The sequence below is a fragment of the Equus asinus genome, chromosome 8, assembly GCF_041296235.1.
Source record: "Equus asinus isolate D_3611 breed Donkey chromosome 8, EquAss-T2T_v2, whole genome shotgun sequence".
In the NCBI taxonomy this organism is placed as follows: Eukaryota; Metazoa; Chordata; class Mammalia; order Perissodactyla; family Equidae; genus Equus; species Equus asinus.
This window is the reverse complement of record NC_091797.1, coordinates 88,304,744-88,327,955: the sequence shown is the minus strand read 5'-3', so window position 1 is coordinate 88,327,955 and position 23,212 is coordinate 88,304,744. Positions and strand designations below refer to the sequence as shown.

The 23,212-nt window shown below is 46.3% G+C and overlaps 1 protein-coding gene and 1 long non-coding RNA gene across 3 annotated transcripts in view; one reads left to right on the top strand and one right to left on the bottom strand.

Moving 5' to 3' along the window:
• Window positions 1–23,212, bottom strand: part of SGSM1 (small G protein signaling modulator 1) — an 86,313-nt gene that overhangs the window by 9,602 nt on the left and 53,499 nt on the right. For both annotated transcript variants that reach the window (XM_044775676.2, XM_044775677.2), the window contains 8 exons: window positions 21,519–21,583; window positions 19,573–19,718; window positions 16,059–16,187; window positions 11,797–11,979; window positions 10,450–10,518; window positions 8,523–9,113; window positions 4,996–5,120; window positions 2,744–2,826 (listed from right to left, as the gene is read on the bottom strand). In XM_044775676.2, the coding sequence (XP_044631611.2) occupies window positions 2,744–2,826; window positions 4,996–5,120; window positions 8,523–9,113; window positions 10,450–10,518; window positions 11,797–11,979; window positions 16,059–16,187; window positions 19,573–19,718; window positions 21,519–21,583 (1,391 nt within the window). The remainder of the gene's footprint in view (window positions 1–2,743; window positions 2,827–4,995; window positions 5,121–8,522; window positions 9,114–10,449; window positions 10,519–11,796; window positions 11,980–16,058; window positions 16,188–19,572; window positions 19,719–21,518; window positions 21,584–23,212) is intronic.
• Window positions 17,282–19,573, top strand: LOC123287997 (uncharacterized). The gene is made up of 4 exons (XR_006531481.2): window positions 17,282–17,732; window positions 18,159–18,249; window positions 18,330–18,551; window positions 19,362–19,573. It is a non-coding gene; the product is annotated as an uncharacterized lncRNA (long non-coding RNA).

Genomic DNA, 23,212 nt, shown 5'->3' with positions numbered 1-23,212 from the left:
CCAAAAGAAACCCCCATATATATCGGCAGTCATTACCCATTTCCCTCCCCCCCCCAGGCCCTGTCAACCACTAGTCTACTTTCTGTCTCTACAGAGTTACCTATTCTGGACATTTCATTTAAATGGAAGGATATAATATGTGGTCTTTTGTGTCTGGCTTCCTTCACTTAGCATCGTGTTTTCAAGGTTCATCCACACTGTAGCCATATCAGATCATTTTTTTTTGCAAAATAATATTCCATTGTATGGATCTACCACATTTTTTTATGCATTCACCTGTTGATGGACATTGGGTTGTTTCCACTTTTTGTCTATTATGAATAATGCTGTTAAGAACAGTCGTGTACGAGCATGTGTATTCATATATGTTTTCATTTCTCTTGGGAATATACCTATGAATGGAACTGCTGTGTCCTATGGTGACCGCATGTTCAACATTACGAGGAACTGCCAAACCGTGCTCCAAAGTGGCCGAACCATTTTACAATCCCACTAGCAATGTATGAGGGCTCCAATTTCTCCACATCCTTACTAACACTTGTTATTTTCTGATGTTTTGATTTTAGCCATCTTAGTGGATGTGAAGTGGGATCTCACTGTGGTTTGGATTTGCATTTCCCTAATGACTAAAGATGTTGAGCATCTTTTAATGTGCTTATTGGCCACCTGTATATCTTCTGTTGTATTGAGAAGTGTCTAGTCAAACCCTTTGCCCATTTTTAATTGGGTCATTTATCTTTTTATTGTTGAGTTGTGGGAGTTCTTTATATATTTTGGATACAAGTCCCTTATTATATATGTGATTTGCAAATATCTTCTTCCATTCTTTGGACTTTCCTTATTTTCTTGTTGGTGTCTTTTGAAGCACGAAAGGTTTTAATTTTGATGAAGCCTGATTTATCTATTTTTCATTTTGTCAATTTATGCTTTTAATGTCACATCTAAGAAACCATTGCCTAACCCAAGGTTACAAAGATATGCCTACTTTTTTTCTAATAATTTTATAGTTTTGGCTCTTACATTTAGGTCTATGACCCATTTTGAGTTAATATTTTTGTATATAGGATGAAGTAGGAGCCCAACTTTGATCTTTTATATGTGGATATCTGGTTGTTTCAGTATCATATGTTGAAAAGACTATTCTTTCCTGAGTTGAAATGTCTTGGCATGTTGTCTAAGTCAATTGACCACAAATGTAAGGGCTTATTTCTGGACTCTCAATTCTATTCCATTGATCTCCATGTCTATCCTTATGGAAGTACCATGTCTTGATTAGTGTAACTCTGTAGTAGGTTTTGAAATTGGGAAGAGTGTGTCCTTTAAACATTTCCGCTTTTTCAAAATTGATTTGGCTATTCTTGGTCCCTTGAATTTTGGTAGAAATTTTAGGGTCAGCGTGTCCACTTCTGAAAAAAAATAAAAGGCAGCTGGGATTCTGATAGGTATGGCATGGAATCTATGGCAATTTGGAGAGCATTGCTCTCTTAACAACACCACGTCCTCTGATCCATGAACATGAGAGCTTTCCATTTACTTAGATCTTTAATTTCTTTCAATGATGTTCCATAGCTTTTGGAGTACAAGTCTTGCACTTCTTGAGTTAAATTTGTTCATAAGTATATTCTTCTTTTAGATGCTACTGTCAATAGAATTGCTCTCCTAATTTCATCTTTGGATCGCTCATTGCAATTGTGTAGAAATACAATGACTTTTGTACATAGATCTTGTACCCTGCAACCTTGCTGAACTTGTTTATTAGTTCTAATATATTGTTTTGATTCCTTAGGATTTCCTATAGGCAAGATAGCATCATCTGCAAATAGGGGTGGTTTTACTTCCCTTCCAATCGGGATGTCTTCTATTTCTTTTTCTTCCCTAAGTTCCCTGGCTAGAACCTTGTCTTATTTCTGGACTTAGGGGGAAAGCATTCAGTCTTTCACCATTGAGTATGAACTAGCTGTAGGTTTTTCATAGCTGCCTTTTATCATGTGGAGGAAGTTTCCTTCTATTCGTAGTTTGTTGAGTGTTTTTATCATGAAAGGGTGTTGAATTTTGTCAAATGCCATTTCTTTGTCAACTGAGATGATCACGTGGTTTCTGGCCTTTATTCTATTAATGTGATGAATTACATTGGCTGATTTTCATACATTGAGCCAGCCTTGCATTCCTGGGATAAATCCCATTTGGTCATGGTATATAATCCCTTTTATATGTTGCTGGATTCAGTTTGCTAGTATTTTGTTGAGGATTTTTACCTTTATATTCATAAAGGATGCTGGTCTGTGGTTTTCTTTTCATATGATGTCTTTGTCTCGTATTGCTATCATGGTACCAACGGGTCTTCACATAATGACTGGCCTCATAGAGTGAGTTGGGAAGTGTTCCCTCTTGTTCTCTTTGTGGAAGAGTTTGTGAAGAATTGGTGTTAATTCTTCTTTATGTGTTTGGGAGAATTCACCAGTGAAGCCATGTGGGTCTGAGTTTTTCTTTGTTCTCATTCATGTTTGTATAATCAGTGGCTAGCAAATGCCTGGATGGGTGGTGGACACCTGGACATAAGTGTTGGCCAACATGGAACCAGAAGACTTTTTATTTCACTATGACCTTGATGTGTTCACAGACAGGTCTTCTGAGCACCTGCACTGACCCATTCTGTGGAATCACAAAGTAAGGTTAATCCCCCCTCCTCTGCAGTAAGAAGGAGACTGCAACCCCAGCCCTGGGGTGGGGAGGACACACTCACCATCATCCAAAATGACCAGCAGTGGAGCCAGGAGGTCACACATTCCCTGGACATAGCCAATCTCAATGTGCTGCCAGATGTAGCTAAGAGAGAGACACAAAGGGTCCAGTGATGGCACCCACAACCTGTCTCTCCAACCCACTCCTCCTTTCCCTCCACCCTGGTTTGCTCCTCCATGCCTCCCCTGGGCCACTCCCTCAACCTCCTGCCTGCATCCTCCTCCCCAGTCTCACTCTTCAAACATCCTATGCTCAGCCACCGGATGACCTTCCTCAAGTCCAGCTCAAGGAGGCCACTGCATGTTCAAAAACCTTCACAGGCTCCCCACTGTGTGACGGGACAATGTTCAAACTCCTTAATGGGGGTTAAAAGGCATTCACAGCCTCCTCCCAATCCATCTCCACAGCCTCACCCGTCACTTCCCAGTACTTCGTCCTCTCCAGCACACTGAAGTATTTACCTTTGCACAAATAAAGCAACACGCACACCCTGTGCTTTTGTCCTAGCAGGTCCCTCTTCTGGAATTCCCATCTGCCCCTTATTAATAATAACCAATATTTACTGAGCATTTACTCTATGCTCAGCCTACTAGACATGCAATGTGTCGTTTAATTCTCAAAATAATCATATGAAAAAGGCACTAGTATTATCCCATTTCACAGATGAGGAGACTAAGGCACAGAGAGCAATGTGATATGCATAAAGTCATATACCTAATAACAAATGGCAGAGGCAGGATTTGAACCCAGGCAGCCTCACCCCAGGGTGTGCGCTCCTAAACTGTATGCCAAATGGTTTCTTCAGTGTCTCCTAATTTTGCCAAAGTCCATCTTGAAGGTCACCACCTCTGTGAGGCCTTCCAAGATTTCTCCTGATGCCATAACCAGGCAAAAGTCAGTCTATCCTTCCTTCTCCCCTAGCACTGTGTCATTTTAATGTACCACACTATATTAAAGTTAATCGTATTTGTATCTCCTAGATTGAATTTTAAGAGATAGAGATTGCTTGGGACACTGTGAGACGGAATAGCTAAGTGCTTCCTAAGGAGTAGGAGCTGGGCAACCTTTTCTGAGAGGTGCAGATGATAATTATTTTCAGCTTTGCAGGCCACATGTTCTCTGTCTCAACTACTGAACTCTGCAGAATCAATAGTGGATGATATGCAAACAAACGGACATGGCTGAGTTCTAATAAAACTTTATTTACAAAAACAGGTGCTGATCTGGATTTGGCCCATGGGCGGTACTAATAGTTTGCGAACCTGAGTTAGAGTGGCATGGAAGGAAGTCCAGGATGCATTGTTGAGTGTAAAAAGCAAGTTTTAGAAAAATAGTTCATAGTGTAATCCCACACAGGTAAAAATTTAAAAAAATATTAAAACCTGTGCATTCACATTATATTATGCAATATATATTATATATCTATTATGTTATTATATATATCTCATATATATGGCTTGGGAGGATATTCATTAAGTTGCTACCAGTAGTTACTTCTTCTGGGTGAGTGGCATTGATGACTGGATATGGAAGGAAAAGTTTCTCTTTATACCTTATGAATTTCTGATTTCCTTGGTTGATTTCATTTTTTTTTTTCTTTAGGAAGATTGGCCCTGAGCTAACATCCGTGCCCATCTTCCACTACTTTACATGTAGGATGCCACCACAGCATGGCTTGATGAGTGGTGTAGAGGTCCATACTTGGGATTGGAACCTGTGAAGCCCAGGCCACTGAAGCGGAGTGTATGAACTTCACCACCATGCCACTGGCCTGGCCCTCTGATTTAGGTTTTTAATAAGCATGGGTTACTACCATATTTTAAGAAATAAAATATTTAGTATTTAAGAAAAAGTAGTAAGTGGCCCCAGATCTTGGCTTAAAGAAATAAGGCACAGATTCTAGAGCCCGAAAGGTGTGGGTATGATTCCCGCTCCCCTCTGAGCCTCCATTTCCTCACCTATGAAAGGGGGATGATACTTACTTCATAGGGTTGTTGTGAAGACTAAGTGGAATGATGTTAGCAAAGGGCTCGGGATAGTGCCCGGTATGCAGTAAGTGCCTAATAAATGCTCTCTACTATTACCGTTACTATGATTGTTATATTCTTATCAGGGTGGGCTGGAATAAGATTCAAAGTAGGCATGGTGTCAGCTGCAGAGGCTGTGGTTCCAGCTGGGCTCCCTGTAGCCCCCACCTCTGCCGTCCCCACCAATCCCCTCGTATCCATCCCCCCCCACCCCCGCCCCAGCCACCTGCACATGATGTTGCGCAGCTTCTCCAGGTTGGTGGGCGTGAAGTACCAGTAGTTGCGGTCGCATCTCTGCACGTCCTTCTCGATGCGGTGCAGGTTCACCGTGTACAGGTCCAGCAGCTCCGGCTGCGGGGCCCCAGGAGGGCAGGAAAGAACCGTTACACCCCAACTCCTCCCAGAGGCTGTGTTCCAGAAATTCTCTCTCCTTCTCCTAACCCTCTCCTGTCGTCACTGAAAAGAACATCCTCTACCTGAACCAGTTGGGTGTTTAATATTGTCGTCGTTGTTTTCTGAGAAAGCCTCTTTCACTTTATATGATGAAAATTCTTTTTATTTTTTCCTTTTATAGAATAAGACAACCCTATGAGGTGCAGAGAATTATTATCCTCATTTTACAGATGAAGAAACTAAGAGAGTTAAAACTGTAGCTGGAACGCACCCTTCTCTGCGGGAAACTGGACAAGAAGAATGGAAGGACTGAGCAGAAGTGCAATGCTGGCAACATGCTGGATGCCGTGACCCACCAAGCCTGATGAAATGGTTGTTTGATGGCACAAGAAAATAAGGAACATTTAAAGGCCAAAACTTAACCCAGAAAGGAAAAAAAAAACAAAAAACCAAAGCTGTCTTCTGCCTTGAAGGAAGCTGCCAAATAGGGAAAATTTAAGCTTGGATTTCATGGTTTTGCTGCCCCCCTCCCAGGTAAGGAGTCTAATAAGAGACTTTCCTACATTAAGGCAGGACCCCAAAGAGCCACACGCCCAGTAAGGGAAGACTAGAAAAATGACTAACATCCTAGGCCTCTAGGACAACTTCCTGTCTTGAATATGGGTGCTGAATTAAGTGCAAAAGATATCTCTCTGGATAATTACCAGCCTCAAATCACATTTATAACTTATGCAAGTTGATAACCCAAATTCTTACTCCCTAGGTGGTCAGAGAAAGAGCAGAGAATTTATTTTACAGTGATCTCAGGTTGGTTATGCTCCTGGGTACCAGGAAGAAGCAAAAGAAAATCTCTTTGAGGAAGCTGCCTTCCACTTAGGCCTCAAATAATGCAACAGATAAAGTTCCAAGAAATATGAGCTCCTGTTCAAAAATCACAAAACACTCAGAGAAAGAAGGTACCATGAGGGGATAAACACCAGACAGCAGAATCAGATCCATGAGGGCTTCAGGTAATAGAATGATCAGGAATGGGATGTAAAATAAGTTATGTTCAATATTTTTAAAGAAATAAAAAAAGAGATTAAAAATAGAGTAGAGAGCAAGAGACCATAAAATAATCAAGGGATCATTTTATAACCAATTTGAAGAAAAGCCAAATAAAACTTTAAAAAAATCTATAGAGAACTTACTAGAGACCTGTCACAGAAAATTAGACACAACCAAAGAGAGAATTAGAGAATTGAAAAGAGATCTGAAGAAACTATCCAGAATCCGGTGCAGAGGGACAAAGAGATGACAAAATGAAAGAGAAGTAATGTATGTGGAGGACAGTGTGGAAAGATCTAACACACTTTTAATCAGAGCTACAGAAGGAGAGAAAAAATCAGGAAGTAGCAATATTTGAATAAAGAATTGATGATGCCTTGTAAGTTTTTCTTGACAGTCACACAGCACAACCAGACAACCTACAACTAGAATGTACAACTACGCACTGGGGGGCCTTGGGGGGGGGGGGAGAGGAGGAGGAGGAGGAGGTGGAGGAGGAGGAGGAGGAGGAGGAGGAGGAGGAGGAGGAGAAGGAGAAGAAGAAGAAGAAGAAGAAGAAGAAGAAGAAGAAGAAGAAGAAAAGAATAGATGAGAATTTTTCAGAACTGACTAAATAGACCAATTTTCAGATGCATAAAAGCCCAACAAACCATCAGCCTAAAAATAGAAAAAGAAACCCACACCTAGACATACAATGATGTATGATATCAAAAAGAGAATCTTAGAGGCAGCCAAAGAGAAAAGCATATGTCTTTAAAGGGATGACAATTAGATGCCTGACTTCTCGACAGCAATGATGAAATTCGGAGGACAGTGGAATCATATCTTCAAAGCACTGAGAGAAAAATTGGAATCTAGAGTTGCATGTCTTTCAAGAATGAGGACAAAAGGAAGGTCTTTCCAGACAGACATAAAATAAGAGAGACCTTGGGAAAGGGAATTCCAGGGAATGTAGTTTATACGGAAAGACTGTTACCTCAGACTAGAACCTGAGACGTAAGGAGGAATGACAAACAAAAAATGCGAAAGCTAGTGAGGTATGTGCTCCATGTAAACAAGGGAGTAAACTAACAAACAGAGAGACCTGAGATACAGGAAGCAGGAGACAAGCAAAGACCTCAAGACGATGATGGAGAATAATCTAGGATGACAGCTATCCACCAGGCACAGCGGACTGGGGAAGGCCAGATTCTCCTGGAGAGAATTCTTCAGACATGCAAAACGAATAGAAAACCCAATGTATCTGAATGTTTCAGAAGAGGCTTGGAAAACCGGCCAAGAGTTTGCAGGGGGTGAATTCATGATATGTTTGTAGCAAACTAAGAAAAAGAAAACAGAGACAAGAAAATGAAAACACACCTAGGAGAATAATTGTTTTGCAGGAAAGAAAAAATGAAACAGCATACTCCATGGTGTATACGTTATATTGTTATACTAATGTAAACACTGAATAGTCATTTAACGAACATCATTATAACTATGCTGGATGGATGAGGGTGGGGAAGGTTTCACTTGTGTGGTGGGGGCGTGGGGCTGGGGAAGGAAGAAGACTCAATCCTCTTCTGTGATAATGGGGAGTCCATAGACAATGTCTAAAACTGAAGAAAAATGTAAAAATATCAAGAAGTAGCGATACAAGTATTTACAGACACGGGGGCAACACGAGACACTTTGCCCAGAATAAGTAACCACTGCTGCCTCTGGAGGGCTGAATGGGGGTCTGTGGGGCGGACAACTTCTGGTTTTCGTATCCAGCCTTATCTGAGTGTCTGAGTCTTCACACTGTGGGCATGTTTATCGTCAAGAGAAACAACAAGTTCTTGAAAAGAAAATGGATCCACAAAGCCAGGCTCAGAAAACGTCCCTTTTAATTGACATCCTTTGAACCCAAGGGAATTTTTTGGCAAGAAAGTAAACTTGAATATTTAAGATATTGGACCCAAGGGTAAACAAGATGCTGCTCGTCAAGGCTGCTAGTGATGGAGCGCTGACTGTGTGCCAGGCACAGAGAACTTGACTCACTAATTCCGAAAACAAGGCAGGAAGGAAGGGATGAGAGTGACGGGGAAACTGAGGCTCAGAATGATAAAATGACACGCCTAATCTGGGATTTGAAGCCAGGACTGTTTGACTGCAAAGCCTGCATTCTTTACGCGTCATATTATCTTCTCTCTCAAATGCGTTTCCATAGTGCATTTTCCGTGATGGAGAAAATGCAATGAACCAGAGGCTGCTCTGGATAAGTGAGGTTTCTGGGATACTTCCACCCTCCCGCTCCTACAGAGAACAGTGGAGGAGAAGCCTGTGACTTACGGAGTAAGTGACACCGCTGGAGGACACAGGGGACGCTTCGTTGTTGGCGGAAGTGGTCACGGCCAGAGAAGCCAGGGCAGGGAAGAAGCTCTCCATCTCCGGCTCCTCTGAGAGGGTGTCCTCACTGTCCACCTGGCTGTGCTTCTCCACCCTGCTGCCCCCCCAGCCCTCCATCAAGGCCCCCTCCTTTTCGGGCAGGGCCACGTCCATGCTACCAGTGATGGACATGAACTCGTCCATGCTCTCGTTGGCGAGGAGGTCGCTCTCCAGGCTGTCCTGCACGGCCAGCTCCTCCCGGTGGGCCTCGTCCCGGGAAGTAGTGGCCTCGCTGCTCTGCCCGTCATCCACGCTGCTGTCCCTGGGTCGAACCATAAGAGGGGCGTTTCGCTGGGCGTCCATGACACTGTCTTCCGTACTCAGGCTGGGCTCCGAGTGCTCCGAGAGGCCGGAGGAGAAGTTGTGGGAGGAAGGATGGCCGGAGTCTGGGGAACAGGTGCCATTCACCAGGTTCCCATTGGGGATCTTGGGCTGTTTCTCCTCCGGCCTGCCTTCTGCCTCCACCTGCTCCACTTCGTCCACAGACTCAAACACCTGAAGACAAGGTGCACAAAGACAGACAGACAGACTAGGACATCCACTGTGGTGCTGTTTCCAGCAGCAACCTAAATATCCATCAATGAGGAATTGGTTCAAACATGGAACATGCATGCAGTGGAATACTATATAGTCAGTAAAAAGAGTGAGGCAGATAAGGTAACACATATGCTCCCATTTGTGAAAAATACAAAAGTGACCCATAAGCATGGAAATGCATAGAATAATCCAGAAAGGACCTAACAAGCCTTGCAATGGACTCTGAGGAAGGGGTACTAGAGAATTAAAGTAGGGGAAGAATATCTTTCATCATACAAAATTATGTGCGCATAATTGTTCAAAGGGAAAAATTAGTTAACAACAAAAGGAACAGGCTAAAAAAAATCCATGTGGTTGACTATCATGGATCAATTTTCAAAAGTAGTCAGATGTATATGAAATATTATGGAAAAGCTTCCAGGACACACCTCAAAGATTTATTTGTGGTTCTTTGTGTCTTTAGGTCATATTCCATCAGGGACAGAATGAATAAGACCATATTCCAAGGTCACTTGACGCCACCAACTTAATTTACTGTTAGTTTCATGTGTTTCTGCTTTTTAACAAGATTTCTTTTTGATTAAATTGCTTTAAATTATGTAAAAAAAACTTCTCTACCTTAAGTCAAAACTAGAAAACAAAGTATATTCAGGGAAATGTAGCTTTTTCCCCTGCCCGCCCTGCCCCATAGGCAACCATTTCTCTTAGTTTCTGGCTTATCCTTCCATTGATTTTAAAAACAGATGCAAATATATGCACATATTAATATTTCCTCTTTTTACACAAAAGGTGACACAGTATGCACATTTTTTGCCCTTTGCTTTTTTCTTTAATATTGAGTGAGACTGGGTTAACATTTCTTTTCACCTAATGAAAAGGAAAGTTCTTGAACAATACATACGATCGCGTTTATTCAAAAGATTTAAAAAGACTATCAAATGTTGTAACATATCGTCTACACAAGGTCTACCTATTTCTGTGAATGTAAAGGCATACAGAAGGATCTGGAAGGATACACAGCTGTGTGAGGATAGCAGTGTTATTTCTGGTGAGGGCAAGTGGGGATTAGGGTGGTCAAGGACAAATTTAGCATTCTTGGCAATATTTTAATATTTTTACAGGAAGAATAGACTCATATATTACTTGTGTAACTAAAAAGTCCATTTTCAATGGCAGCAGAAAAAAGCTAAAACAAATAGACCATCGGGGACCTGCAGAGGACAGACTTTCAACCCCATTCCTCCGGTCCGAGGGAGAGGGAGGGGCAGGATGGGGCGGGGCCTCGGACGGTCACCTGTGTGCTGCTGCTGGAGTCGCTCTGCAGGCGGACGTTCTGGCGGCCGGAACTGCAGCTCTGGGAGGACTGAGAGAAAAGGGGGCAGGAGGCAGGGGTGAGGCTGCGCCCCTGCCCGGGGGCCCTGCGCTAGCCCAGGGGGGACTGCAGGGTTGGGAGTCAGCGAGTGCCGTCTTCTCTCTCTTCCTGACTTGACCAAGTCCCCTCTCAGGGCCTCGGCTTCCTTTAAAAGGAAAGGGGGCACTCACTCCCTGCTGCCCGGAGCCTCCTCAGAGGCCACACCCGCCGCTGGGCCCCCCTCCCACCCTGTAACTGGGGAGCTGCACCTTAACTGCCCTGTACCTGAGACTTCCGGCTAATACTGTAGTTCAATATTATTGTTAATGGTGAATATTAGTGACTGGCGACACTAACGGCCCAATTTTTTCTCCCCTCTCTGTAGACATGCTTTTTGCCCCATAACTTCTGGTTCCCGCCTCCCCTGATGCTAGGCTCAGCCACGTGACCTGTCTCAGCCAATGGGATGTGAGCTCAACAGGGCAGAGGCCTAACAAGCACGTGTGCATTTCTGCTTTCTCTTTACGATCTGCTTCCACTGTGAGAACAAGCCCAGGCCAGCCTGCTGGACAGCCAGACGTGGCGCAGAGCCGAGTGACCCCACACGTGTGACAGAGCCCAGTGAAGGGCCACAAACCCTTTAGTGGACCAGCCACAGACATCAGGCACAAGTGAGTAGAACCGCGCACCTGAGCCACAGACCCACGAGGAAACGTAAATGTTTATTGTTGGAAGTCATTGACCTCTGGGGGCTGTTTGTTACGCAGTATTATTGTGGCAGCTGATGACTGATACATCACTGCTGGGAGAATTAACTTTCTTCCGAGCTCCTGCTTTGGGCTGGTAACTGGAGGTTCTGTGAGGACAGACATGTCTGACTTGGTTGCTGGAGCATCGCCAACAGTACCCGGCACACAGTACACACACTGAGTACCTGGTTCTAAGTAAGCACCTGTCGAATAAATGAAAGTCTGGCATGGTGCTAGGTGCTTAGTACACACTATCTCACTTGCACACAAACCTCCCCTAACAAATGATTGTTCCCATTTTATAGATGAGGAAACTGAGGCCAAGAAGTGAAGGTGCGTGCCTGAGGCCCCAGAGCTAGGAAACGGTGGGGCTGGAGTCCGAACTCAGGTCTATCTGACTCCAAAGTCTCGCTCCCCTGAAAAGCTAGGGGTGAGACTCCATCCCGGGGCCCCAGACACCCGGCCTTCACCGTTCCCACAATAGCCAGAGTAGACCCCGCCTTCAGCACCCCCTCGCCCCCCGAGGTGGGCCGCCCATCACCTCGTTGCTGATGGTGGAGTCCCGATGCATCAGCCGGTGCAGGTGGCCGTCCAGGCTGGCCCCCGACGAGCATTTGGCCAGGGCCGCTGCGTGCGACTCCCGCTCCCTCTGCCGCACGATCGCCTCACAGCCTAGCCACTCGGCCATGGTCTGTGCGTAGCAGGCGTGAATCTGCTCGTCCACCTGTCAGGGCAGATGCAACGTCACCCAAAGAGCTGGGACCCCTGGGGAGGGCCAGCCCAACAGGGAAGAGGTCGGCTCTCACCTGGGACCCTAGCCCTGGAGACTCACCCCACATTCACGGAGTAACATCCAACAGACAGTAACTGAGCACATACTGTGTGCCAGGCACTGGCTGGGCCCTGGGGACACACAAAAGTGAGCAAGGGTCCTTCCTTCTTGCAACTTTTCCTTCCTTCCTGTCTTCCTTCTTTTATTCATTCATTCAAGTATTTGTTGAGCCCCTACTCGGCGCCAGGTAGTGTACTAAACCACGGGGATACTGAAGGGAGAAAACGGATTCTTTCCTTCTTTCTTACCTTCTTTTTCTCCTTCCTCATTCATTCACTCACTCACTTGCTCATTTAATTTAATAAGTACCTACTACGTGCTGGGCACCAAGCTAGGCATTTGGGACACAAGATGAGCGAGATGGTTCATTCATCCATCCATCACTCACCCAAAGTACACACTGAGGGCTTTCCATGTGCCCAGCATGGGGCCAGGTGCTGAGGATACAAACATGAATAAAACTGACTCCTGCCTTTATTCGCGGCATTGGCTTTCTAGAACGGACACAGATTTCAAGCTTCTTCCTCCTGGGATGTCAGCAGAGAGGTGGGGAGCTTACAGGTTTCCGTGTGACATAGCCCAGGTAACTGAGGTGCTGGATCTCCCAGACCTCTGGGCACGAGTCAGGGTGGACCACCTGATGGTAGGGTATGGAGGGGCAGGAAGGGGAAGGGAGAGGGCAGGGAGCCTGCCCCGGGCGAGGGTCGGGAGGGGTGTGGGTCGGGAGGGGTGTGGAATCTCTTAGGTGTCCAAGGCTTCCAGAGAGAGGCTCTGGGTCCTCCCTGCCCTGCCCTAGGGCCTGTCCTGAGGGGCGCTCTCCCTCTGAGTCCACCTCCCCCTTCCCACTGCCCCCCCTCCCCCCCCGCCCCGAGGCTAGGCTTCCACGACTCCTCACCTGGACGACCCTCCTTCCAGGTGTCTGCTTGTCCCAGCTCGGCCCCTCCTAGCCATCCCCAGCTCAGCAGCCTTCTTCCTGTTTCCTCTCCAGCCCCACCTCTCATGCTGCACCCCCTCCCCTAGTCCTTTATGTTCCAGCCACCACGTCCACGCCTTTCCGCCCCTCCCCACGCAAATGCACACACACTGCCTCCTGCAGGTGTCCCCTCCAGGGCTTTGCTCTGGCCGTGCCCTCTGCCCAGAAGCTCTTCCTCATCCCCCACCCCCGGCCCCCACCCCGCCTGGAAAGCAAGCCCTTCGAAGAATTCAGGCAGCCTTCTGCCTCCCACGTGCTCTTCTGGCCCTGGGTTTGCCTCCATCTGACTTTGCACAACCCCACTAAACCGGCAAGGACCTCACCTAAGGCAGCTCTGGGTCCCCAGTCCCAAGCACGCGGCCGGCATGACGGAATTCTCAGTTACTGTCTGCCCGGGAGCCCACCAGGCACGGGGTGGCATGGAGGGGGCCGAAAGCTGGTACCAAGACGATTTTAGACAGTTCGCTGGCACGAGGCCTCATAATATGGACCCATAGTGTGAGAAAAGTCTCCATTTTCAACTCTCCTGACTCTGCCAGGGAGGGAGGGCCAGCCTGGTGCTACTGTGTCTTTAAGCCCTCCTTAACGCTTTATATATTAACAAAGAGAGGCCAGGCTTCAGGCAAGCTATAGGACCTAGGTAGAACTGGATTATATCATTTTGTCATATTCTATTTATTTTTATAGTTGTCTTCTATTATGGTAAGTCATATTGGTTTTCCACTCATGCCAGGGATATAAAATATATATATATATATATATATATATTTTTTTTTTTGGTGAGGAAGATTGGCCCTGAGCTAACATCTGTGCCCATCTTCCTCCATTTTGTATGTGGGATGCAGCCACAGCATGGCTTGATGAGTGGTGTGTAGGTCTGCACCCGGGATCCAAATCCACGAACCCCAGGCTGCCGAAGTGGAGCCTACAAACTTAACCACTATGCTACCAGGCCAGTCCTTAAAATATGTTTTTAAATAAGTTATATCCATTTTTATGTGCTATTAGCTGAAGATGACTAATTACAGCATGGTATCAGATCGGTGGAACAGAACGGAGAATCCAGAAATAGACTCACGCTAATATACTCAAGTGATTTGTGACAAAGATGCAAAAGTAATTCAGAGGAGGAAGGACGGCCTTTTCAGTAAATGGTGCTGGAGCGACGGGACACCCACAGGCGAAAAAATGAACCTGGACCTAAAAGACACACTGTATGCACAAACGAACTCAAAACGGATCACAGACTTAAATGTAAGACTGTAACATTTTAGGAAAAAACGGGAGAAAATCTTCAGGATCTAGGGTTAGCCCAAAACTTCTTAGAATTGACACCAAAAGCACAATCCATGCGTGGAAATTGATAAAATTGAACCTCATCAAAAATTTACAAATTTGTTCTTCAAAAGAGCCTGTTAAGAAGATGAAAAGATGGGGCTGACCCGGTGGCGCAGTGGTTCAGTGCGCACTTTCTGCTTCTCAGTGGCCCAGGGTTTGCCAGTTCGGATCCCGGGTGCAGACATGGCACTGCGTGGCAAAAGCCATGCCGTGGTAGGCGTCCCACATATAAAGTAGAGGAAGATGGGCATGGATGTCAGCTCAGGGCCAGTCTTCCTCAGCAAAAAGAGGAGGATTGGCAGCAGATGTTAGCTCAGGGCTAATCTTCCTCAAAAAAAAAAAAAAAAAAGAAGATGAAAAGACAAGGAACAGACTGGGAGAACATATCTGCAAACCACATTTGCAACAAAGAATGAATATCTAGAGTATATAAATAACTCTCCAACTCAACATTAAAAAAACAAACAGTTCAGTTAGAAAATGGAGAGATGACGTGAGCCGACATTTCACTGAAGATACACAGATGGTCGGTAAACACTTGAAAAGACGTTCAATATCACTAGCCATTTGGGAAATGCAAAGTAAAACCACACTGAAAAGTCGGTTACACACCTGAGTGGCTAACATAAAAAAGAGTGACAACACCAAGCCCTGGTGGGGATGCAGGTGTGAATCACTCATACTTTGCCGGTGGGGATATAAAATGTGCCACTGCAAACATTTGGCAGTTTCTTATAGAACCAAGCAGGCAACTACCCTAGGACCCAGAAATTGCACCCTTGAGCATTTACCCCAGAGAAATGGCAGCTTCTGCTCACATGAAAACCTGTAGTGAATGTTCACTGCAGCTTTATTTGTGATAAATAAATAGCCAGAAAACTGGAAACAACCCACGTGTCCATCAACAACGGGTGAACAGTCAGACAAACTGTGGTGCGCCCAGACCATGCAACACCGCTCAGCCATAAAAAGGAATCAACTATTGGTACACATGACAACTTGGATAAATTGCCTGAGATTTATGCTGAGTGAAAAAAGCCAATTCCCAGAGGTCACATACGGTATGACTCCATTTATACAACATTCTTGAAATGATAGAATTATAGGAGTGGAGAATATATTAGTGGTTGCTAGGGGTTAGGGACAGGGGTGGGTGTGGCTATAAAAGGCCAACAGGAGGACCCCTGTAGCAGCAGAAATGTCCACTATGTTGACTGTGGTGATGACACACAAACCTCCACGTGTGATAAAATTGCAGCGAACTAAATACACAAACACACAAATGAGTACGAGGAAAACAGGAAGTCTGAATAATATTGGTATATGGCACCCATGTCAATATCCTGGGTGTGATACTGCACTATAGTTTTGTAAGAAGTTACCACTGGGGGAAACTGGATGAAGGGTAGATGAGATCTCTCTGCATTATTTCTTATAACTGCATGTGAATCTATAATTATCTCAAAGTAAAAAGTCATTTAAAAAAATGACATCTGTAGCTTGTGTTGTATTTCTCTTGGACAGCACTGTCCTGGAGCTTCCTGGCTCCCCCACATCTCGCTGCCCCACCTTGGTTTACCATCAGCCCAGAGTCCCCCAGCCCCACACTCTTGGATCCTTGTGTTGCCAGAGACCCCACTGTTCATCGGGGGTAACCAACCTCCTTCCTTTCTGTTTCCGTCATCCCGAACTGGTAGTGGCCGAGGAGGAACGGCCACACGGCCTTGCGGATGTCCGGCTGGATGCCCCCGTAGTAGATGAGACGCAGCAGCTCCTGCTCCTCATAGCTCTGCGGGAGGTGGGAGGAAGCAAAGGGTTTGCCCAACGGAAAACCAGGGAGTGCACTCTGATCCAGCAGTTCTGCTTCTCAGACCCAGCCCTCAGAGATCCTGGCATTAACGAGCAAAATCATATGTACCCAGACATCCATTGTGGCATGATATGAAACGGAAAAACCCCAGGAACTCCCCAATCACCCACCACCGGGGGGACGGTGCATCTCTACATGGAAATCCCACACAGAGAGGACAAAGGGTGGGAGATGCACCTATGAGAACCTACACAGAAAGATGCTCAACACGTATCAAGTGGAAAAAAGAAAAAACCAAGCTGCAGAGCTCAGCTGGTGTGAACCCATTTTTGTAAAAAGCAAAGAACAAAAAAAAAGAAAGGCCAGTATATACTGAATTAATATTCCACTTAAGTTTTAGTCAATTTTGTATGCTGTGCTTATTCAGGTATATTATCTTGAAGTTATTCATCTTGATTCAGCTCTAAAAAAATTGTTTTAAGGCAAATTAATCCAAAATGAACATTTCCAGCTGGTTGTTCATACACTGATGACTTTTGCGCACACGAGGATGCTGTATTGAAGAATAAATTTGTCCTCTTTATTTTTTAAAATTCATTGTCAGGCAAAGGCTTTGCAGTTACAATTAATCAAGCTGGGGGTCCTATCTGTACGTGTGTGTGTGTGCACACGTGCACGTGTGTGGAAAGTGTCAATGACAGCTGGACGGCTACTCTGAAGTGTGCTGGAGCCCTGTTTCCTCTCACCTCTTTACTTCACGTTCCAGAATTAAAAGCATATTTCACATTTTAATGCTAGTCTTAGATGCACCCAACCACAATGGCAAAACCAGCCATTCTTTTGTCTCTATTGGGGATTTTGATTTGTATTGTATAGACAGCCCTGTCAAAGTTGTTTAAAAATCAGAGAACTCTTTGTGGCTGTGGCTACGAACTCTTCATTAAAATCCACTTCTCTCCTCCCAGAACCCACAGCTGGACTCCATTTCCCAGCCTCCTTTGCAGTCGGGTATGGCCATGTGACTGGGTTCCGGCCAATGGGATGTAAGAGGAAGTGATGCAAGCCAGGGCTTTGAAGAAACAGGTGTACTCCCTTCACAGTGTCCATTTCTCCTCTGCTGGCTGGAAGCAGGTGACCATGAGGCCCTGGAGGATGTGGGGCTACAAGACTGAAAGACCCCTGAACCTCTGGAGGGAGGAGAGGTGTCCACTCACTAGGAACGCCCACTCAGGACTGTTAAGTGAGTAAGAAAAACACCGGAAGCATTAGATGAAAAATATTCATTTCTGACAATTTATCATCTCAACCAATTTGTCCTTAGACTACTGCCTCCCAAATTGGGGAGATCACTAGAAGCATTTGGGGGACTTTCCAAAAAAGATAACTTCTTGGGCTCCACTCTCAGAGATGCCAAACCAGGAAAGCTGGAGCAGAGCCCAGAAGTCTCTAAATCTTTGGAATTCCTCAGGAAATGTGGCCTCTCATAGACCGCCAGGATGCTGAACGCGATGATCTTTTGAGAAAGTAAGCTGGCATATCTACTTACATTTTAAATGCACGTCAATCAATTTTAGTTCTAGGAATCTGCCGTTGAAATAGAAACACTAGCACAGAGAGGTATGTGCTTATAAAGACACTGACTGCAGCATTCTTTGAAATAATTTTAAAAAAAGAAAGAAAAGAGCTCAGATGTCTATCATTAGGGGAAAATGTAAATAAATGATGGTCCACCCATATATGAGATGCTAAGGTTCTAACATTAATATTTCACCTAGAGATTTGAAAGAGGTCCTTGATATAAAAGTAAGTTGGTCTCTTAAATTACAAATATAATATAACTTCATTTATAAAAATTTGAGTTACAGATATATCTATATAGACATATCTACAGATGTATAACCATAGGAAATGTATGGGTCTATCCCAAACTGACACTATTTCTTAATTCAGGGTTTCAGACCTAGAGGAGAGAAGCAGAGACATCATATGAAAACAATTTTTATTCTCGTCATTTGCATTCTCCCTTCTTTGAATTGTTATGGTAAGTAGGCGTTCCTTCTGTAATTTAGAAAAACAACGATTTTTGGCCAAAAAAGTAAAACAACCCTTTTCCATGTCCAGGTTTGGGAACCAGTTTGTTTTTCCCACCGAGTCCCTGGCATTCTCAGGTTAATTACGGGACGGCACCTTCCCCTGCGGTGGGAAAGCCAGCCTGACCAGGTGCTCCCCAGTGTGGCCATCCCCAGGGCCCGGCCGGAAAGGCACCCAGCTGACTGAGCCACTAGATTCAACCAGCACGGAGGGAACAGCTCTCTCCTCCGAATCACCTGATCTTGGCAGCAGGTAAATTAGTGTTTCTCGGGGGCCAGCCCCGTGGCCGACTGGTTAAGTTCCCGTGCTCCACTGCGGCGCCCCGGGGTTTCACCCGTTCAGATCCTGGGCGCGGACAAGGCACCGCTCACCAGGCCATGCTGAGGCAGCGTGCCACATGTCACAAATAGAAGGACCCAGAACTTAAATATACAACTATGTACCAGGAGGATTTGGGGAGAAAAAGCAGGGCAAAAAAAGGTTGGCTACAGTTGTCAGCTCAGGTGCCAATCTTAAAAAAAAACGAAAAAATTAGTGTTTCTCCAAGTGGCTTCCGCCTTCCCCTAGCCATGGGAGGTACTTTTCCAACAATGGTCCCTGTAGCCAAATACATTGGAGGGAATGTTCCATATGCTCTCCACACTCCCCCAGTTTCTTGATAGTGACAAGCATATTAGCATAGCCAAGGTTCTGACAAGTCCTGCAGGATACAGCAAGCTGTTTAACCTCGTTTCCCAAACTCTTTGACAATGAAATTTTTATCAAACATAAGCATTTTCATTCCAGGGACATATGTACCCCAACAAGAAAATCTTAGAAATCTACCTCCAGGTAAAAAATCTAGTGGTGGAACTCTCAGGCCTTAAGACAGAGGCGGCAGAAGGAGTTCTGAACAGCTGTGGGGTTTTCTTGGTCCAGCTGCCTCCCTCTAACTTAGCACATAGTTTCAACTAGACTGTGAATTCCTTCTGGCTGGGGACTCATAGCATGTCCTGCAGGACTGAGCCTACAGCTGGTGCTTAATACATGCTTAGTGAGTGATTCTTTATTTACTTCTTCCAGGGGAGCATATGTATTTTCCATCCTCCTTGATACCCATCCCAGCAGGCAGAAGCAGCCTCTGGGTTTTGGAACTCTCAAGAAAAGGAGGGGGCCTTCAAGGATGCCACAACATCCTTGAGTCCCCACAAGCACATGGGGATGTTCTTCAGATGACAAGACGGGCCCGCTCCCCTGCGGTCTCGGCCCCACCCTGGGCCGAGCCAGGCCTTACTGTGCTGTCCTGAAGGTACTGCTCCCAGATCCCGGCCGTCAGCCCGCGTCCAGCGTCGCAGGGCAAGTCCGGAGACACGATCATGTGATTGACCAGGGCTGACAGGTGGGTCCTCACGGTGGACAGGTGTCTGCAGTAGGCAAGCCCTGCCGGGGGAGAGGGGACGGTGTCAGGGTCCACCACCCGACACCCCTCGCCTGTCTCACGGAGGCTCCAAGTGCTGGCGTGCTCAGGATCTCATTGAACCCTCATGATCCAGCGAACTCGCATGATCTCCTTTTCCCAGATATGGAAGGTGAGGCTCGGAGGGGCAAAGTCACTTGCTGGCTTAACTGTTTAACAGCTCCGGGACCCTGGGGAAGCTCTACGAGCTTTCTCAGCCTCGGTCAGGGCGATGCCACCTCCTCTGCTGGAAGCCGAGGCAGTGAATTCACAGGCTGGAGGCAGCGAAGGGGCAGGCAGGAGGGGCTGGTGGCTCCGTGGGCTCCCTGCCTCTGGGCACCTCCAACCCACACCGAGAAAGAGAGCAGGGGAGGCGCATGATTCCGGTACAACTGCAGCTGGGTAACGAAGGCCCGGCAAGTCCATAACCAAGGGATGCACCCGGCTTCTTTCAAAGATGGCCCTGCACTCTTACAGGAATGCCCGCCTGCCTGCCAGTCTTCTCCTGCTCCCCCATGGCACCTGGAGGGCACGGGGCCTGGCACATGGGAGGCACTCAGCAAATTCCACCTGTGTTTGCTTTGACTGTGCCCCTCCCCTCTGGCTCTCTCCTATCATCACATTCTCAACTCCCAGAGAGGACTCTGGAAGTTCTGGAGCCTGAGGACTCAACCCTACCAACAATGAGGATAATGATGATGATGACGATGACGATGACAATGGCAATGATGATATAACAGCTAACATTGCTACAGCACATACTAAGCGGCAGGGAGCTGTTCCCAGAGCATACATAACCTAACTCATTTAATTCTCACCACAATCCTATGAAGCAGGTACTCTTAATATCCCCATCTTATAGACAGGGAAACTGAGGCACAGACTGGTTTCCTCACTTGCCCAGATCACATCGCTGGGAAGTATGGAGCTGGGGTTTGAATCTGCGCCACCTGGCTCCAGAACCTGGGCTCTCAACCACCATCCGGGATGAGCCCTGTTGTGGGATGGCATTGCTCGAGACCCATCTCCGTGCCCACCCCTTCTTCCAGGGGGCTCTTCCATTTGGGATCCAGAAATACTTGCCCAATGCCTGCTCCATGCCAGGCCCTGCATCAGGCACTGGGGAGCCGGGGGCAACAGAACAGACAAAAACCTTGCTGGGGAAATAAAACCTGCTAAGAATCAATACAGCAGAGTGGCAAAAACAGAGCCTTTGTGGTCAGGCATCCCTGGCATTAAGTTCCAGCTCTGTTGCTTATTTGCTGTGTGACCTTGGGCAAGTCTCTTCACCTCTCTGTGCCTTAGTTTCCTCATTTGTGAAATGGAAAGAATCAGAGTACCTGTATTACGAATTTAATTTTTAAGTTCTTCTGGAGGGATAAGCCACGTTACGCTTCTGCTTCTGTCCACCAGAGAAGGCAACTGACATTTATTGAGCACCTATGACACGCGACGCTAGGGGCTTCCTACATGCTTCTCATTCAGTCTTGAAAACAGACCCTCTGCCTTGGGAATTAAACCACACACACCCCTGCCACCAAGGAGGCCCATTGTTCACTGCCCTCTCTTAGGACTGAAGGATACAATTTATCCTCAGTCTGTAGATGAGGAAATTGAGGCTCAGAGGAATTAATGTAACGTCACCAAAACTAGACATCTAGGAAATAGAGGAGCAGAGGTCCAAACTCCAGAGCCAGGCTCCTTCTCTTGATACTGCTGGCATACAGTAGGCCCTCAATAAATGCTCTCTGGAGACCACAGTGGCAAATAAGGCTAATACATACATCCATAGAAGGCTCTGGAAAGGATCTGGTACTTCATGTTGTCACAGAGCAGCTTCAGGGGGGCCCTGCGGGTAGAGGAAGAAGGAAACATTTAGAGAGACTCACATACAGCCCTGGTTTCCTGGAGAGGAACACAACTTGGTACCTCTGGGGAGGAGATTAAAATCAGCCAGTCAATGGGACTGTGGGGGTATCGTTTCCACCATATAACAACACTGTCCCTTCTCCTGCTATTGGCTTGGGAGTCGCCCCCTCCCCAGCTCTCTGTCCCTATGGTTCGGGTGGGGCTGATTCAAGTTGGAGTCACAGTGATTGGTCACAGAATCCAACCTGGGCCAGTAAGAATCAGTTGAAACTACTGGGAAACACTCTTTTTTTTTTCTGCTTGAGTTTCTAAGCCGGTGGAATATAGGGCAGTGGCTGCTGGGATCCATTTTTGCCACTGCACAGGAAGGGCCTGCCTGAGAATGAAACCATCATAGAGGAAAGCAGACCCAACAGCAGAGAAACAGAGACATTCCTGCTTTGAGCATCTGGATCCAGCCAGGCCTGAAGCCACTGCACCTCTGGACTTCTTAGTTCTGTCAAGAGATTTTCTTTTTCACTTGAACAACTTTGAAGTGGGTTTCCATCACTTGCAGGAAGGGTTCTGACTTCTAAAGAGACCCAGCTGAACCAAACTGAGCCAAACTGGGATTCAGGGCCTGGTTGAGTGCAAAGTCGGTGATGCCTCAGAACTTCCCCTTGCCTGGGGATTTTGGGGGCTTTTTTTGGCTGAAAGAGGAAAGAAGATTAGGGCCCCAGCATTGTTGGAAAAAACAAGGACTGTGGGAGGGAGTGCTGTGCATTCTTGCAGAGAACAGAGTGGGGGAACATCTGCATATACATTCTCAAGACATCCCAGGGGACACCCCGGAAAATCCAGGGAGACAGAGGAGGGGGCATGGCTGAAGTCCTCCAGTTATGCACACGGATGCATTAAACATTAAAATCACCCTCTTCGTGCCCTCAGATTGGTGAGGCTCAGGCTGGCTCAGATTACATAAGAACAGCATCACACTGACAGCTGTCCCACAGCGGACTTGGCTATCTGCAAGGTGGTGAGCTCCCTGTCGCTATAGGTGTGTAAACACATGCTATGAGACGGGGTACTGGGTTCGAACAGTTTTTCAGTGGTCCTTGGACCACGAGCCCAAGAATTGCTTGGAATTTCTTCAACATGTGGATTCCTAGGCTCTGTACAGACCTGCTCAATCAGGACCTCTAGGAATTAGCCCAGGAACCAGTAGGTTTTGCTCCCTCCCCCAGGTGATTCTGATGCACATTGAAATGCAAGACTCTTGGGCTAGCCCCGGTGGCCTCGTGGTTAAGTTCAGTGTACTCCGCTTTGGTTCCTGGGCGCAGACCTACACCAATTGTCTGTCAGTGGCCATGCTGTGGCGGTGGCTCACAGACCAAAAGAGGAAGGTTGGCAGTAGATATTAGCTCAGGGTGAGTCTTCCTCAGCAAAAAAGAAAAACAAAATGCGAGACTCTTCTTACATCAGTGCTTCTCAAACTTAAAAGTACACATATGATCTTAGGATCTTATTAACTTCAGATTCTGCTTCAATAGGTCTGGCATGAGGGACTGAGAGTCTGCTCAGGTGATGATGTTGCTGGTCCACAGACCACACACTGAAAGCCAGGGCTAAG